Source organism: Pelophylax lessonae (assembly GCF_965119305.1).
Source record: "Pelophylax lessonae genome assembly, chromosome: 1".
Lineage (NCBI taxonomy): Eukaryota > Metazoa > Chordata > Amphibia > Anura > Ranidae > Pelophylax > Pelophylax lessonae.
In genome coordinates, this window is record NC_138768.1 from 813,458,681 (window position 1) to 813,475,058 (window position 16,378).

General features: G+C 46.1%; 1 protein-coding gene across 1 annotated transcript in view; it reads right to left on the bottom strand.

Annotated features, from left to right (window-relative positions):
- Positions 1-6,847: 6,847 nt before the first annotated feature.
- The window catches only part of TACC3 (transforming acidic coiled-coil containing protein 3), a 93,700-nt gene continuing 84,169 nt past the window's right edge, over positions 6,848-16,378 (bottom strand). Inside the window, exons 14-16 of the mRNA XM_082273912.1 lie at positions 15,052-15,158; positions 13,717-13,837; positions 6,848-6,954 (exon numbers count right to left, since the gene is read on the bottom strand). Coding sequence (XP_082130038.1) covers positions 6,889-6,954; positions 13,717-13,837; positions 15,052-15,158 — 294 coding nt within the window. The 3' untranslated portion in view covers positions 6,848-6,888. The remainder of the gene's footprint in view (positions 6,955-13,716; positions 13,838-15,051; positions 15,159-16,378) is intronic.

Sequence of the window (16,378 nt, forward strand, 5' to 3'; positions counted from 1 at the left end):
CATATATTTTAGATTCATTACACACAACTGAAGTAGTGCAAGCCTTTTTTTTGTTTTAATATTGATGATTTTGGCATACAGCTCATGAAAAACCAAAATTCCTATCTCAAAAAATTAGCATATCATGAAAAGGTTCTCTAAACGAGCTATTAACTTAATCCTCTGAATCAACTAATTAACTCTAAACACCTGCAAAAGATTCCTGAGGCTTTTAAAAACTCCCAGCCTGGTTCATTACTCAAAACCGCAATCATGGGTAAGACTGCCGACCTGACTGCTGTCCAGAAGGCCATCATTGACACCCTCAAGCAAGAGGGTAAGATACAGAAAGAAATTTCTGAACGAATAAGCTGTTCCCAGAGTGCTGTATCAAGGCACCTCAGTGGGAAGTCTATGGGAAGGAAAAAGTGTGGCAGAAAACGCTGCACAATGAGAAGAGGTGACCGGACCCTGAGGAAGATTGTGGAGAAGGACCGATTCCAGACCTTGGGGGACCTGCGGAAGCAGTGGACTGAGTCTGGAGTAGAAACATCTAGAGCCACCGTGTACAGGCGTGTGCAGGAAATGGGCTACAGGTGCCGCATTCCCCAGGTCAAGCCACTTTTGAACCAGAAACAGCGGCAGAAGCGCCTGACCTGGGCTACAGAGAAGCAGCACTGGACTGTTGCTCAGTGGTCCAAAGTACTTTTTTCGGATGAAAGAAAATTTTGCATGTCATTCGGAAATCAAGGTGCCAGAGTCTGGAGGAAGACTGGGGAGAGGGAAATGCCAAAATGCCTGAAGTCCAGTGTCAAGTACCCACAGTCAGTGATGGTCTGGGGTGCCATGTCAGCTGCTGGCGTTGGTTCACTGTGTTTTATCAAGGGCAGGGTCAATGCAGCTAGCTATCAGGAGATTTTGGAGCACTTCATGCTTCCATCTGCTGAAAAGCTTTATGGAGATGAAGATTATTTTTCAGCACGACCTGGCACCTGCTCACAGTGCCAAAACCACTGGTAAATGGTTTACTGACCATGGTATTACTGTGCTCAATTGGCCTGCCAACTCTCCTGACCTGAACTCCATAGAGAATCTGTGGGATGTTGTGAAGAGAAAGTTGAGAGACGCAAGACCCAACACTCTGGATGAGCTCAAGGCCGCTATCGAAGCATCCTGGGCCTCCATAACACCTCAGCAGTGCCACAGGCTGATTGCCTCCATGCCACGCCGCATTGAAGCAGTCCTTTCTACAAAAGGATTCCCGACCAAGTATTGAGTGCATAACTGAACATAATTATTTGAAGGTTGACTTTTTTTGTATTAAAAACACTTTTTTTATTGGTCGGATAAAATATGCTAATTTTTTGAGATAGGAATTTCAGTTTTTCATGAGCTGTATGCCAAAATCATCAATATTAAAACAATAAAAGGCTTGCACTACTTCAGTTGTGTGTAATGAATCTAAAATATATGAAAGTCTAATGTTTATCAGTACATTACAGAAAATAATGAACTTTATCACAATATGCTAATTTTTTGAGAAGGACCTGTACATGCTGCGGTCCATCAAAAGCATAAGAGTTTTTCCAAGTACCCCCCATAACCCAGTGCTGCATTTTGGCCTAGGCCAACAAGGCCCAGGCCTAGGGCGGCACTTTTCAGGGGGGGAGCAAAGAAACTGCCCCCCCCCTCCACCTGAGTCTCTATTGACCCCCTCTCTCTCACTCTCATCCCCCCTCTCTCTCACCCCTCCTCTCTCTCTCTCATCCGCCCTCTGTCTCATCCCCCTCTCTCTCTCTCACCCCCCTTTCTTGCTCTCACCCCCCCCCTCACCCACCCCCTCTCTTGTGAGATCTCAGGGGTTCATGCTGGGACTTGTAGTCCTTCAATTTTGGAGGGAGCCACATCCATTAAAAAAGGAGTGGGGCAAAGTTACATAGGTGGGGGGAGAGGGGGGTGCCCAATTTTAGTCTTGCCTAGGGCAGCACAAAACCAAAATACACCACTGCCATAACCAATTTATCACCCGTTGATCCTGCCAGTAGAGCAGTTGATTTTATACAGTATGACAACAGTTTATTCTGCAGTGAAACTGCACAGAAGTATTGAAACCCTGCAGGCAGGGTAGTCGGATTTCGGAATTCTGATGCGGCTCTCAGCAGGAGTCTGGTGCATCCCTGTTCTCCGTTTCAAGGACGAATCAGGCCTGAACTTTTGCCTGAATTCGGACCTGAAATGGAACCAAAAACGCACAGGACCCCTGTGTAATGCGCTCCGCGGCCACCCTGGAGATGTGTGAACTGGCTCCATTGAGAACCAGTCACACTTTCCTGTCATGCAAATTGGAAGCAGGGAAACCCGCATCCGATTCACATAAGTGTGAACCCAGCCTAACACTAAGCAGTTCAAACAAAAGGTTTTCTTTTGGGAAAAAAAAAAGCTTACACCATACAAAAACTAAAAAACTGACCATTGTAAGCATCTACAGCGGAACTCTTTAGTTTATCATTACAATTATTAACCGCATAGTTACTGGATTGCCATATTTTTACCTATAACTGTGAATATTAGGTGAATAGCAATAAATTTACTTCCTTACCGCACTATAGCCAAAGAACTGCTACAGGGCGGCTCTGTTCCAGGAGGATGTTCTCCTGGAACCACGTTCCTGACCTGCATCCGGCGTACTCTGTGGACTCTGTATCTTTCGGACACAGCCAATCACAGATCGTGGAAAAGGGCGAATCATAGCTGATCCAAATGCAAACAGACTTGCTGGTTATCGGCTCTCCTTTCTCATGCGTTGTCACAGCGTGAGGAGAGCCAGTAACTGGCAATCCTGACAGGGGACATGTACACAGAATCAGTGCCGCCTCATCAGTGAAGGAAAATAACCTATTCGCAAAATTTTATAACTATAAAAAAAAAGTTTTCTGCGTTTGTTTAGCAAAAAAGAAAAACCCAAATGGTGAATAAATAACACCAAAGAAAAGCTCCATTTAGAAAAAAATATATAATTTCATGTGGGTACAGTGTTACATGACCGCACAGTTGTCTTTCAAAGTGCAACAGCGCTGAAACATGAAAATTAGCCTGGTCAGGAAAGGGGGTATAAGTGCTCTGTAAGCAAGTGGGTAAATTATGAGTTTGTGTTAGCAATACTGAATCTACATTTCTCATATTCTGTTCATGACTATTCATGAGAAACTCACCTCTTAAAATCACTCACACTCCAAATTACTAAAAGAATGGTCCCTGTGGGATGGACTACACCCACCACTTCAATCTCGACCCTTCTCTTACTTTGAGAATTTTGATCCATTTATGGGCAGGCTGGTTGTACAGAATTTAATCTACTTTTGTAAAACCAGCATGGTGGAAAATTTCCACACGATCAGCGCCATGGGCTGTAGCCAACAGCACTGATCAGTGTATTTGGATGGTGGGAAAGTCTGCTGCCATCAGAACAAATTAAGCTGTGGATGGGGGAAATTGTTTTTTTTTCACGCAAACTGGTTGAACAAAAAAAAGCCTAACATTTGACTGCGTTAGGATCGAGTCTGATTATATCAGCAAGTGCCCCAAGCCTACATTACCTCTTATATAATCTCTATATATAAGTAATCTCTTTCAAGAAAATTCAAAATAAAACTATTCTGAAAGAAGAATCTACATTTCTATGACATTTTATTGATCAAATTAGAAAGTCTTCAGTCATAAAGGTTTCCAGGAAAATTTGCTTTGCAATAGACAACAAAAATGGTCGTAAGACATGCTCCTGTTACAGCACCCAGAGATTAGATAGATAAGAGATAGCGATAGATAGAGATACACACAGTATCTCACAAAAATGAGTACACCCCTCACATTTTAGTAAGTAAATATTTTATTCTATCTTTTCATGTGACAACACTGGAGAAATTACACTTTGCTACAATGTAAAGTAGTGAGTGTACAGCTTGTATGGCAGTAGCCCCATTTGAGTTTTTTTTGTCTGGAGTTTCAATTATTACCACTGGGGGGCACTTGGTGTCCCTAGGACACATTTTTAATTTTACTATAAATACATTTTTTCTATGTTTATTACAGTTTTACATTTTTGTAATTCAACCCATGATGCTGGTTAAATACCCAGCTATTTAAAATATGCTCTTAGTATGTTTTAGAACATCTGGCATTGTTTGGATTACAATCTTTGATGACTGGTAGAATGTCAATTCGAGACGATAATGAGGCTCGGAACGCATATCTGGTCTAACCGTATAGCCGTAAGATGCGCATGGAATACCACTTTGTCTTGCTTATACTCTATGAGGAACTGACGAGGCATGGTGGACACACCCTGGTGCTATTTTTTAAATCTGCCTGATAACCTATTGGTGGTTCAGAGCGAGGCGCAGAACACATGCTATGTGGGAACACCTTGGTCTCTCAGTCCAGGTGAATTTTTGGCCAATTCAGATGGGAATTTCGATTGGATTGTAAGTGTATATATCGCAATGACTCGATACAATCCCCACATGCCAGATAATGTCCATGAGGACGAAATTCGTTGGTGGATCCTTGTGATGTCATAACGATTTCTTTCCCTATATTCATTGATTTGAGGATTGATTACACAACCCATCACATTGTTCTAATCTTTTTATACGGACTATAAACAAATACCTTTGAATAAATGTTGAACAAATCATCGGAGTTTCCATTATTTCTCATGGGGAAATTTGCTTTGATATACGAGTGCTTACAAGCAGCCAAGGTTTTACTATACACACACAAGATTCTGCACAGGAGAGCCACCCTGTAGCAGTTTAACTGCTATGGGGCAGTCTAAGTGGTTAGGGGTGTGGGGGGAGATGATACACACACACACATGCGTAATCCACTGCCACTAATGAATTAAGCCCATTATTTAAGGGAAGGCTGTTTACTGGTGGCCCATGTGCCAGTTAGGGGCTTTTAAAAGGCCACCATTAAAAAACGCATAGCATGAATAGTTCAGGCCAACGGTTACAAAAATACACTGCTCAAAAAAAAAAAAATGAACACTTCTTAAATAAGATTATAGCATCAAGTCATTTAAACTTCTGAGATATCGATCTGGTCAGTTAAGTAGCAGAGGGGTTTGGTATTCATTTTCAGCTGCTTTGGTGTGCATGAAACTAACATGTGCACTAGATGGGTAACAATGAGACAACCTCCAAAACAGGAATGGTTTTACAGGTGCAGTTCACTGACATTTTTTCCCTACTCACCTTTTGTAGTTCACTGGTTTTGCATTTGGCTAGGGTCAGTGTCATTTCTGGTAGTATGAGGCGATACCTGGACCTTATTAGAGGTTGCACAGGCAGTCCAACTCCTCCAGGATGGTACATCAATATGTGCCATTGCCACAAAGTTTGCGGTGTCTCCCAGCAGAGTCTCAAAAGCATGGAGGAGATCTTAGGAGACAGGCAGTTAATCTAGGAAAGCTGGACAGGGCTGTAGAAGGGCCTTAACCCATCAGCAGGACCGGTATCTGCTCCTTTGTGCAAGGAGGAACAGGATGAGCACTGCCAGAGCCCTACAAAATGACCTCCAGCAGGACACTGGTGTGAAGGTCTTTTACCAATCAAACAGACTTCATGAGGGTAGCCCTGAGGGCCCAACGTCCTCTTGTGGGCCCTGTGCTCACAGCCCAGCACCATGGAGCTCAATTGGCAATAGCTATTGAACACCAGAATTGGCAGGTCTGCCACTGGCGTGCTGTGCCTTTACGATGAGAGCAGGTTCGCCCTGAGCATGTGACAGAAGTGAAGCGGTCTAAGGAAGCCGTAGAGAAGGTTAGCTGCCTGTAACATCATTCAGCATGACCGGTTTGGTGGTGGGTCAGTGATGGTCTGGGGAGGCATATCCATGGAGGGACTCCGACCTCTACAGGCTAGATAAAGGTACCCTGACTGCCATTAGGCATCAGAATGAAATCCTTGGACCCATTGTTAGACCCTACACTGGTGAAGTGAGACCTGGGTTCCTCCTGGTGCACAACAATGCCCTGCCTCATGTGGCGAGAGTATGCAGCCAGTTCCTGGAGGATGAAGGAATGGATACCATTGAATAACCCCCCATGCTCACCTGACCTAAATCCAATAGAACATCTCTGGGACATTATGTTTCGGTCCATCCAATCTGGGAGGATTTTCCCACAGGACACCGTCCGTCTCATTAGGAGCATGCCCCGAAACTAATTATCTACATATAAAAACACTTTTTGCCAGGACCAGAGATCCCAGCAAGGAACTAGGTCCTTACTCCTGACTCCTGGGACTGCACATATACGCGTAGCCAGAAATTCTTTTCTGCCTAGTGTCCTAATCCTGTAGGGGGCAGTATAACCCTACTAATAAGCATCAGAGCACTGCAGCCGTCAGTGAATGATAGAGAAAAAAATGTTTGAATAAGCAAACATGGAGACCACTTGCTTTAGGTACCTTAAAAAAAAAAAAAATAATAAAATGGGTCATCTTGGCAGCTTCTATAGTTTTTAGAAGTTAGGGTGACTATTCTGATGCCAACAAAGTATACACATTGGCTGCCACTGATGCCCTTATACTAAAAAAGCTAGTTTTAGAGTTAAGTCACACACTTGTCAGAATCGGCATATCAGATTAGGTCTAACTGGAATATTGTTGTAAAATGATTCCATGTTTTACAGCGAGTCAATGTGACAAGACAGCTAGCAGTGACAGGTAAGTATTATCAGCCCCCTGGGGTTCCTTTTATACACAGGTCTACAGGTTTAAAATGGTAACCAATGGACAACAGGGCGAGTTAAGTTAAAAATTCTATTTATTAGTTCTTAACATATAAAGGGACAAAACAATGCTACAACACAAACAATATTGTACAAAAAAGTGCTGGGACCACTTCTCAGCTTTTTTCCATCTTCAAGATCAAGTCATCACATATTTTTGTAAGTTCATCATTTTCTTTTGCCTGAAATGAGAGAGAGGGAAAAACCTCAGTAAGAACAGTGAAAATAAATTCACAACTATCGATTGAAATATAGCTTTATTCATACTGTAAGAGGCACCTTCTAAAAACAAAGATCACGTCTGTCCCCCATAGCAAAACAGATAGCGGAGGGTGGTGGCACATGGCAGGGAAGAATACCCCAAGCAAGTTCACAGACCGCAGAGGACAATTAAACTGTCACACTCCACTCAAAATGGATAACCCCATTTTAAGTAGTAAATACAGCTGTATGATCAGTAAGTGAACTGAAAAGCAGAAAGGACATTTAAGGTAGACCTCTAAAAATAGGAATTTTGACTTCCTGTCAATAACTCATCTTGGGATTACAGGACATAACTTTCTAGGACTGCCCCCCAGAGCAATAGAAAGTGACCAAGACATGGGGGCCCATGTCTTGTTGTCCAAGATAAGGAACTTACAGGCAAGTCAAAGTTATCCAACAGAACATGACCTGTAGTCAGTTTATACCTTGGGGACATCCCATAGTCTGAGGGGTGGGCAACAGATAGAACTGCCAACAGGACCACAAGAAAACAAGGTGAAGCACGTCCTGACAGCGGGGGGAAGCCTTGGTGACCGAAACATATTGGAATGTAAAGGTAGGCATCTTTGATGTCTATGGAGGCAAGAAAATACCCCTGATGCAGGGAGGCCATCACTGTGCAAAAGGACTCCATCCTGAACTTCTGCACCCGCCCAAAGCAGTTCAGTGCCTTGAGGTCCAGGATTGGCCACACCTTGCGATCCTTCCTGGGACCTGTAAACAGGTTGAGTAAAAACCCCTAAAACCGTATTGCAATCGGAACAGGGACAATCACCTCTGAATCATTAGATCTTGCACCGCCCCAAAGAGGGCCTGTAAGCGGACTGGGGATAGTCGCACGTTTGAGAGAAAGGACCTTTCCGGAGGGCGAGCACAACACTATCTTGTATCCGGATCCTAGGACTTTGTGGACCCAGTTCTGTACCAGGGAAGTCCACGGATGCAGGAACCAGCAAAGACGCCCCCCCACCCCAGATACAGGTGAGGGCGCACCTTCATGCTGAAGGAGCCTTGTTAGACGTCCTAAAAGACTCCGTGGCGGACAGGTAAACCCTGATTGCCCAAACTACATCCAAGGAATGCAAGGCAAATTCCTTGGAGCGCTTGTGAGCAGAGTCGATAGCCACCAGAAAGGCAACTTTCTAGGACAACAAAGGCAGAGGAATTTCTCTGATGTTCCCAAAGGGAGGCCGTTGCAAAACGTACAAAACTAGATTCAGGTCCCAGGGAGGCAAGGGAGCCTCCCTCGGGGGAGCCAGAGGCCGCACCCCTAGAATAAAGATGCGAATCAAGGTGGTCACCAAAAGGACGTTGGAAAAGAAACGGCCAAAGCTGACAACTGACCTTTGATCGTGGTTAGCGCCAGGCGCTGATCCACACCTTCCTGAAGGAAGGCCAAAACCCTCGCCCCCGAAAAGGAGCAGGGGATGGAAACCATGCGACTCGCACCAGGCAATATACGCCCTCCAGGTGCGATGACAAATTTTTCTAGAAGTAGCTTTCAGAGTCTACAATAAGGCCGGAATAACAGCATTCGGGAGGCCTCTGTACTTCAAGACTTGGCTTTCAACAGCCACGCCGCAAAGCCGGAGACTGCAGAGCAGGATGGAAGATCGGCCCTTGAGACAGTAGATCGCCTCTCAGCGGAAGCCGCCAGGGAGGCTTGACGACCATCTGCACGATGCCTGCGTACGAAGACTGGTGCGGCCAGTCTGGGGCCACCAGAATGACTTGAATCCGTTAGATGACAACCTGTGGAGGAACCTGGATAACAGCAGAAATGGAGGGAAGGCATAAATCAGCCAGTACTGATGCCAAGGCACCACCAACGCGTCCGTGGCGTCCGCCAGAGGATCGCGGGTTCAGGTCACGAACCTTCCCACCACTTTGAGGAGATGGGACGCAAACAGATCTACGCCCAGAGTCCATTGCAGGGACCATTCTCCCTGGTCCAGGCGACTCAGATAGTCCACCTGCCAGATGTCCAAACCTGGAATGTGGACCGCCGAAATCGCTGGAACATGCGTCTCGGCCCAAAATAGGATCACGGCCACTTCCCTGGCTGCTCGGCACTGTACCCAAACCAGGCAACCCTGAAGCCGAGTTGACCATCACGGCCACTTCCCTGGCTGCTCGGCACTGTACCCAAACCAGGCAACCCTGAAGCCGAGTTGACCAACGGAACAAGCACAGCTTGATTGCATGGAGCTCCAAAACGTTTATCGGCAAGGAAGCCTCCTCCGCCGACCACAACCCCTGGGCACAGAGCGTGCCCAGAACTCCAATCCCAGCCCATCAGGCTGGCATCCGTGGTGAGCACCGCCCACAGCAGAGGCCGGAAGGACTTGCCTTGTGTCAGATTTGGTGACAGGAGCCACCAAAAAAGATCCGATCTTGCAAGGTGGCTCAGAGAAATCCTCCTGTCCAAACGACTGAGGCGTTCTGCCCCACCTGGCAAAAAAACTGTGCTTGCAGAGTTCTCGGGTGAAAACTGAGCAAAAGGGATAGCCCCGAAAGCTGAAACCATCAGACCCAGGGACTGCATGCAGGCCCGCAGAGAGGAGGGATTGGCATCCCCGAGGGACCTGATCCCGCCCTGTAAGGTCCGGAGCTTGTCCTCCGGGAGAAAGACTTACGCCGGTACGGGAGGCAAACCGAAGGAAGCAGAGACAACTTCTGTAAGTTGACGGCCCACCTGAATTCCTGGAGTGTCTGGCGAGCGACCTGTCCCTCACGGTTCAAAGTGGCACACGAGCTCGACCTTAACAGGAGGTCATTCAGATAATAGAGGACCGCAATCCCCTTAAAAACGCAGTGAAGCCAGCACTGGAGCCAAAGGGCAACGCCACCCACTGATAATGCTCCTCTGCCACTGCGAAGCAATGGTACCGCAGGAGACCATCGCAGATAAGGATGTGCAGATACACATCCTGCAAGCCAATGGAGGCCAGAAAGTCCCCCGGACTGAACTAACCCACCACCGACCGGATGGATCCCATTCTGAACTTTTGTACCCTTACAAAACTGTTCAGAGACTTCAAGAGGAAGTAAACCCTCCTCTGCAACTTGTACCTAAAGGTAAGCCTATATTAAGGCTTACCTATAGGTACTGTAAATATCTCCTAAACATGTACCGTTTAGGAGATATTTGCTTTGCATGCAGCCAGTGACATCACTGGCGCATGCACTCTGAAGAATGGCCGCTCGTGCTGTTCCTTCAGAGCCCCATGCAGTGACAGTCGGTTCCCATGTGCATGCGCGGGAGTGACATCATCGCGGCTCCAGCCAATCAGATGGCCGGATGCCGCAAACCCGGAAGAAGGGCGACAACATGTCACCCATGAGAGAGTTGAGCAGTCGGCACTTTGTTCTAAGGCAAGTATTTCATAATGAGCTAGTATGCGATGCATACTAGCTCATTATGAGTTTGTCTTTCAGGTGTTTTTTTAAAAAAAAATAAAAATTCTGAGGTTTACAACCTCTTTAAGGACCAGAATCGGACGCACTTTTCCCACTTTTCTGGGCACTGTGAACAGTGAGTGCCAAAGTCGCAAGAGCAGCATATAATGAAGCCATGGAAGAGGATTCAGGAGTACCTGAAGCCACAACCAGGTCTGTGGGGGAATTGTTATCCTGGGAGTCCATTGGAATTTAAAATTAATGGGACGCTGGCCCTTTAAAACGGCGGTTCCTGCGGACCCCCACCACAACTTGCACTACCTGTGGAGCCCTTCAGAGAAGGTAATTGCCACAAGAGAAAAACGCTTTAACATGATAATGCCAGAGAAAACAGAGAAAAATCCCCCACAGTGTCAGTGTTTTCCACACGCTGCTCAGTGAAAAGGAGAGGAAGGAAGTGACCTTACCCCCTACAGGCCTATGCCCGCCCTGAGCCACAAAAAATGGTGCCTAATGAAAGTCAATGGGAGGAATCACAGGCAAAATGGCTGCCGCCCTTACTAGGCGTTTGCTCACACCCAAGATGGCGCCCGATCGTCGCCAGAACAGGGAGCTAAAATGGCTGTTGCCCTTACAATGAGCCCAGCCAGCCTGCCCTCACCCAAGACGGCCGCCGCGCTAAAAACGGCACCAAATAAAGCACACAAGCACTATCTGGCCACCACAGGGAACCCCAGAGAGAACCCCTGGGCGCTTTAGAGCCCCCCATGCCCCCAGGTACAGCAAGTGCACCGCACAGCGCCCTCGGCAGGGCCAGGGAGGGAGGGAAACTTCCCACGCTAGCCAGAAGGGGGATATCACAGAGACCACCAGCACTGCCATCCCCTAAGAGTGGGCCAACAGAACCCCTCTACAGGTCCTAGTCCCAGGGACAAGGGGGTAGTAGTACTCACCAATCCAAAGGATGCAGGCACCGCTCTGATACGGGAAACCTACGACCCTGAGTGGGGTGCCGTCAGCCAAGGAGGGATGCTAGCAACGCGGTCATTCCGGAGTTGAGACACCCCCGGCAAAGATGGACCTCCGCAGGCTCGTCCCCATCCCGAGGGGGTACTGTCGTTGCGAGGCCTGGGTGCACCAGTGACCTGCGACGCTCGTTGGCAGGCTGGGACTCCATAAGGATCTACATTATCCAGTGAGAGGCCCAGCTCTGCTGTCCCTTGTAGTCCTCCAGGAAATTCCTAACTAGCGATAGTGAAAGAAATAAAAAGCTATTTTCAAAAGAATTTTTTTTTTTTTTTTTTTTAAGGAAAAAAAAAAAAAAAAAAAAAAAAAAAAAGGAACAGACACTAGGTCTCAACAGGGAAGAGCTAGCCTACTCATGACGCTAGGCAGCATAAAACTGAGGAACAGTGATAACTGGATCAGGATAGTGACTGGGGACGGCCCCCCTAGAGTTGTGTCTAAGTATAGAAAGTTTATAAAAATTTCAAACTGCCTAGCTTACTCCTGCAGAGGGCACCATTACCCACTAGTGAAGGCTGACTGAACAGGCTGCAACTGTCAGGACGTAAGAGAAAGTAATATTTTGCCAGGACCAAAGATCCCAGCAAGGAACTAGATTCTTACTCATGACTAGGCGGAACAAAATTGAGTGGCTATAGCAGAGAGGAAATATACCCCCCGGTAATGCCCATGGGTGTAGCCAGAATTATTTTCTGCCTGGTGTCCTACTCTTGTAGGGGGTAAGAATACCAGAAGTGGTGTCCATCAATGAACGAAAGAAATATAAAAGACACAGCCTTCACCTGTCCTAGTGACTATATCCCCCTGCCAAAACAAATTGGCCATGGCCCTGAACCTGTCGAGCACTCTGCAGCTAACTACACATTAGCCATTGCCAAGGTAAGCACCAATGCAGGATCCAGTGTCCAAAGGAGATATTACAGTGGGGTCTGAGTAAAGTCCCCAAGGAACACACAGAGCCTAAAATGATCTGAAAACAGCTAGGTAGCCCAGGTCAGGAAGCAGAAGTTAAGACAAAGACCGAAGAGAGGAAAAAAAAAAAAAAAAGCTGAACCGGTCCCATCACCTAACCACACTAGCAAAAACCTGGTCTCAAGTAGTAGGGGGGGTTATATGGTGCACTCTGGGGGTGGCCCAAACTGATTTGCCAATGTCCAATCAAGTGATGGTAGCTGCATATAACCCAAATCCTGTACTGTATTAAGATACAGAAATATTGTACTCATTGCAAAATGGTTAGACTTCAGGCAGCATAACATGATCAAAGAGCTGACTAAGGGACCTTACGCTTGAAGCTGGAATTAGGTGTAGCCTGAACGTCCACCCTGCAAATCTGGAAAACCACTGCTTCAAGCCAAAAAGCCCAAGAGGCATTTACAAATTCAGTAGAGTGCTCCTTGGCAGAAAAGGGTGGAACTGGATCCTTTGGACCATAAGCTTGGATGGTCTAAGCCACCTAGAGACAGTGAAGTGAGAAACTGGGTGCACCCATAGGCTTTGCTTACACTTGTGGCTGGTGATAAAAAGTCATACCCCAAAAAACCATGCACAAGGGACAGTACTTACTATTAATGCAAAGACCTTCTGCTGATGGCTGCTATATTAATTTAAATCCTGCAATTCAAGGTTAACCTCAGTCAAGGAATGGATCAACGCAGAATCAGACAGACTGTCTCTGCGGCCAATGGTTTTGGGCCACTGGTAAATCAGATGCATAATCTGCAGAGGAAAATGGAGCATTTGTTGCCTCTGATCAGAATACACAAAACTTTGTTGCCCAAATAAGCCAGTTAAGCGCAACAGATAGTAAAAGCCTCAGCCACACATGGAGAGCTGGCAGCTACACCCAAATTGGCTAGAGCGGACTCCTAAAAGGGACAGACTCCAAGCTGCAGATATCAGCACTCTCAGTAAGCACTCTGCAAGACGCAACAGAGCCACTAGAAGTGCCTGAAGACACCTAAATTATCCCTGCAACATCCAGTTCAATACGCTCTGGATGCAAAACTCCAAAACGGTGTCGCAAGCTAGCAACAAATGTCAGCCTTTACACAGCAAAGCTGAAGACAAGTTCATTCTCTCAGGACTCTAGGGAAAAAAAAAAAAAAAAAGTGTGGCATGCTGGTAGAACGAAGTGTTACCCTGGGTTGACAGTTTTTTTGCTAGCATCCCATCCTGTAGGCAGCAGTTAACTTAAAAGGTTAAAGATCTGTGTCCCTTAATACACAAGAAAGGGGGGGGGGGGGGGCGCTTACCTTTTGTTCTAAAGTGCGCTCCAGGGACTGGACTTTCATCTGTTCTTTGCGTAGTGTTGCATGGAGTGCTGCTGCTTCAGCCTTGAACTTGGTTCTTACTTGGGCAATTTCCTCATTAGCTCTGTATCAAGACAGAAGCAGATGCCACAGTGAGTTTGTTAGGTACTGAGACTTAAAATGGTCACATATCGGAGTTAAATCGCTTCTTGAGGCAGAGAAAGCATTTGATTAATTCATTCAGATGGCCAGATATCTGTGTGACTAAAATGTATCCAATGGGTCAAGTTACTCTATTCAGCCTGTAAGACCGGGTGAAATTAAACCCATAATGTTCGGTCTACCCTCTTTATTTTGATTAGGGAGGCAGATAGAGGCCTGTAGACAGGTGGAAGCCCTGATTTGGCCACAGAACCTCTGGCAACCAATGCATTTGTGGTCTGTGGGTAGGGGCACTGAAGTACAAGTTATCACTAAATGCCAACGATGCATTGCTTTACCTTAATACTGCTCAGGTCTCCTTGACCACCACCCTGCAGACCTTTAGCGGTTTTGGATATTACTCCAAGTCTACCCCCCCCCCCCCACACCCATAGTTAAACCTGCAAATTAAGTGAAATCTAATAACCCTTTATGAGGAGTTAAACAGTTTAAGGTCAAGGGAGATGGATACCCAGCTACTTAAACCTCTTACTGGACCTCAGTGTCATTGATAAACAACTCAGTCCCTGGAGCTGAACAAACAGACTTAGTCTCTCCCTCTTTCAGTGGTGGAACGCACCAGAAATTCAGGTATGTCTTTGCACCATCTGATCGAGATTCCCCTGCTCTTTTTATAGTTCGACCCCTCAATTGCGCAGATTTGTATATAGATGACCCAACCTATTCTCTTCAGCTGAAACACCAAGTTTGGACAATAGTTAAATGGTCATGTGCTCCTAAGCTCTGATCCCCTCATACACACCCCCCCCCCCCCCCCCCCACACACACACACACACACACACACACACACACACACACACACACACACCACTACCTTGGGGACAACGGAATGCTACCTCATCCAAGTAGTATATCTGATCCTGTTATTTGGAGCAGAGTAGGCATTTGTAGCAGAGTAGGCATTCAGATGCTTAATAAACACCCTTTTCTGGCAATCTCCCTTTCTGTGAGCTCTACATCCTTGATTATCTGAGGAAATATAAGCTGGGGGCATTGTGTAACTCTTCTAACTCTTGTCCAGTTGCCATCCTTCACGCTTCTTGAATTTAACTTGTAGATTACGCACAGCTTTTGCTTAGACAATGACAATCCGTACACCCAATATAGCTTATATACCGGTTTAATTTTTCTTCTGCATGTGCTTTCAGTGCCTGATATCTTTGCTCTTCCTTCTTAATTCTGGCCAGGTAATCCTCAACACATTTCTTGAGGGCATCTTCATTCTAGAAAGACAGACAGTCATAGGTTCAATAAGCATCATAACAGACTACGCTACTTGGCAGGTAAAACCAATCCCATATATTTAGTGGTGTACTACTAGGTTTTAAAATGGGCCTTGTCTCAGATATGCTACATGGCTGAATAGGCCATGTACACAGGTCTTCTCACACAAGCCCCCTACCATTCCCATTGCAGGTTACAATGTTCTAGCTCGAATGATCACAGAAGCAGGAGTGAGGAAAGGCTTTGTCCTACCTGTAGCTTTAGACCAAAGAGGAGCATATTCGAAGAAATTAATTATGGTCAATGTTTTAGCCTTCACTATTTGATTGGATGTAGTATATGAGAATATAAAAAAACATTTAAATAAAATACACACACTAAAATCCATTTCTCGGATGTTCACTGATGGACACCGCTCCTGTCATTCTTGACCATTGAGTTATGCTGCCCCCTACAGGAGTAGGACACTAGGCAGAAAAACCTTCTGGCTAAACCCCATGGGCAGTCCCAGGGGATATACTCCCTCTTCCTGCTATAGTCAGTCAGTTTTGTTACAAGCAGTGTCAGGAGAATTAGAACTCCACAGAGGGGTGGGTGCTGTGTCAGTCAATGAACATCAGAGAAATGGATTTTTACGGTAAGACAAAAAATCCATTCTCTTTTTTTCATTTACAGACCGCTCCTGTTATTCTTGACCATTGGGACGTTCCAAAGCAGTGTTAAACATGAGGGGTAGGTAACAGCAAAAAAAATGCCAAGGCTAAACAGTAGTCAACCAAGCAACAGGGGCCCAACTAAAACTGGAGCCCACCTGAAAAAAAAAAAAAAAATACACCTTTTAAAAGAGGATCATGTCCTCTAACAGTAGCCTGCAAAACCTTGCCGCTAAAAGGAAGCATCCGCAGATGCCAACACATCCAGTTTATAAAAGCTTTGTAAAAATGTGCACTAACGACCAGGTGGCCGTCTTGCAAACCTGTGTCACTGATGCTGGATGATGGAAAGCCCAAGAGGCACTAAGCGCCCCAGTAGAGTGCGCCTTGACAGGGAAAGGAGCAACCTGACACATGATGGAAAAGGTCTGACCCACAGTCTGTCCGATCCATCTGGAAATGGTCGCAGAGGAAGCGGACAACCCTATGCGAGGTCCATCCGTGAGCACAAAGAGGGACTTCCTGAAAGACTCTAGCTGACAGGTACATCCTAATACCCCGGACCA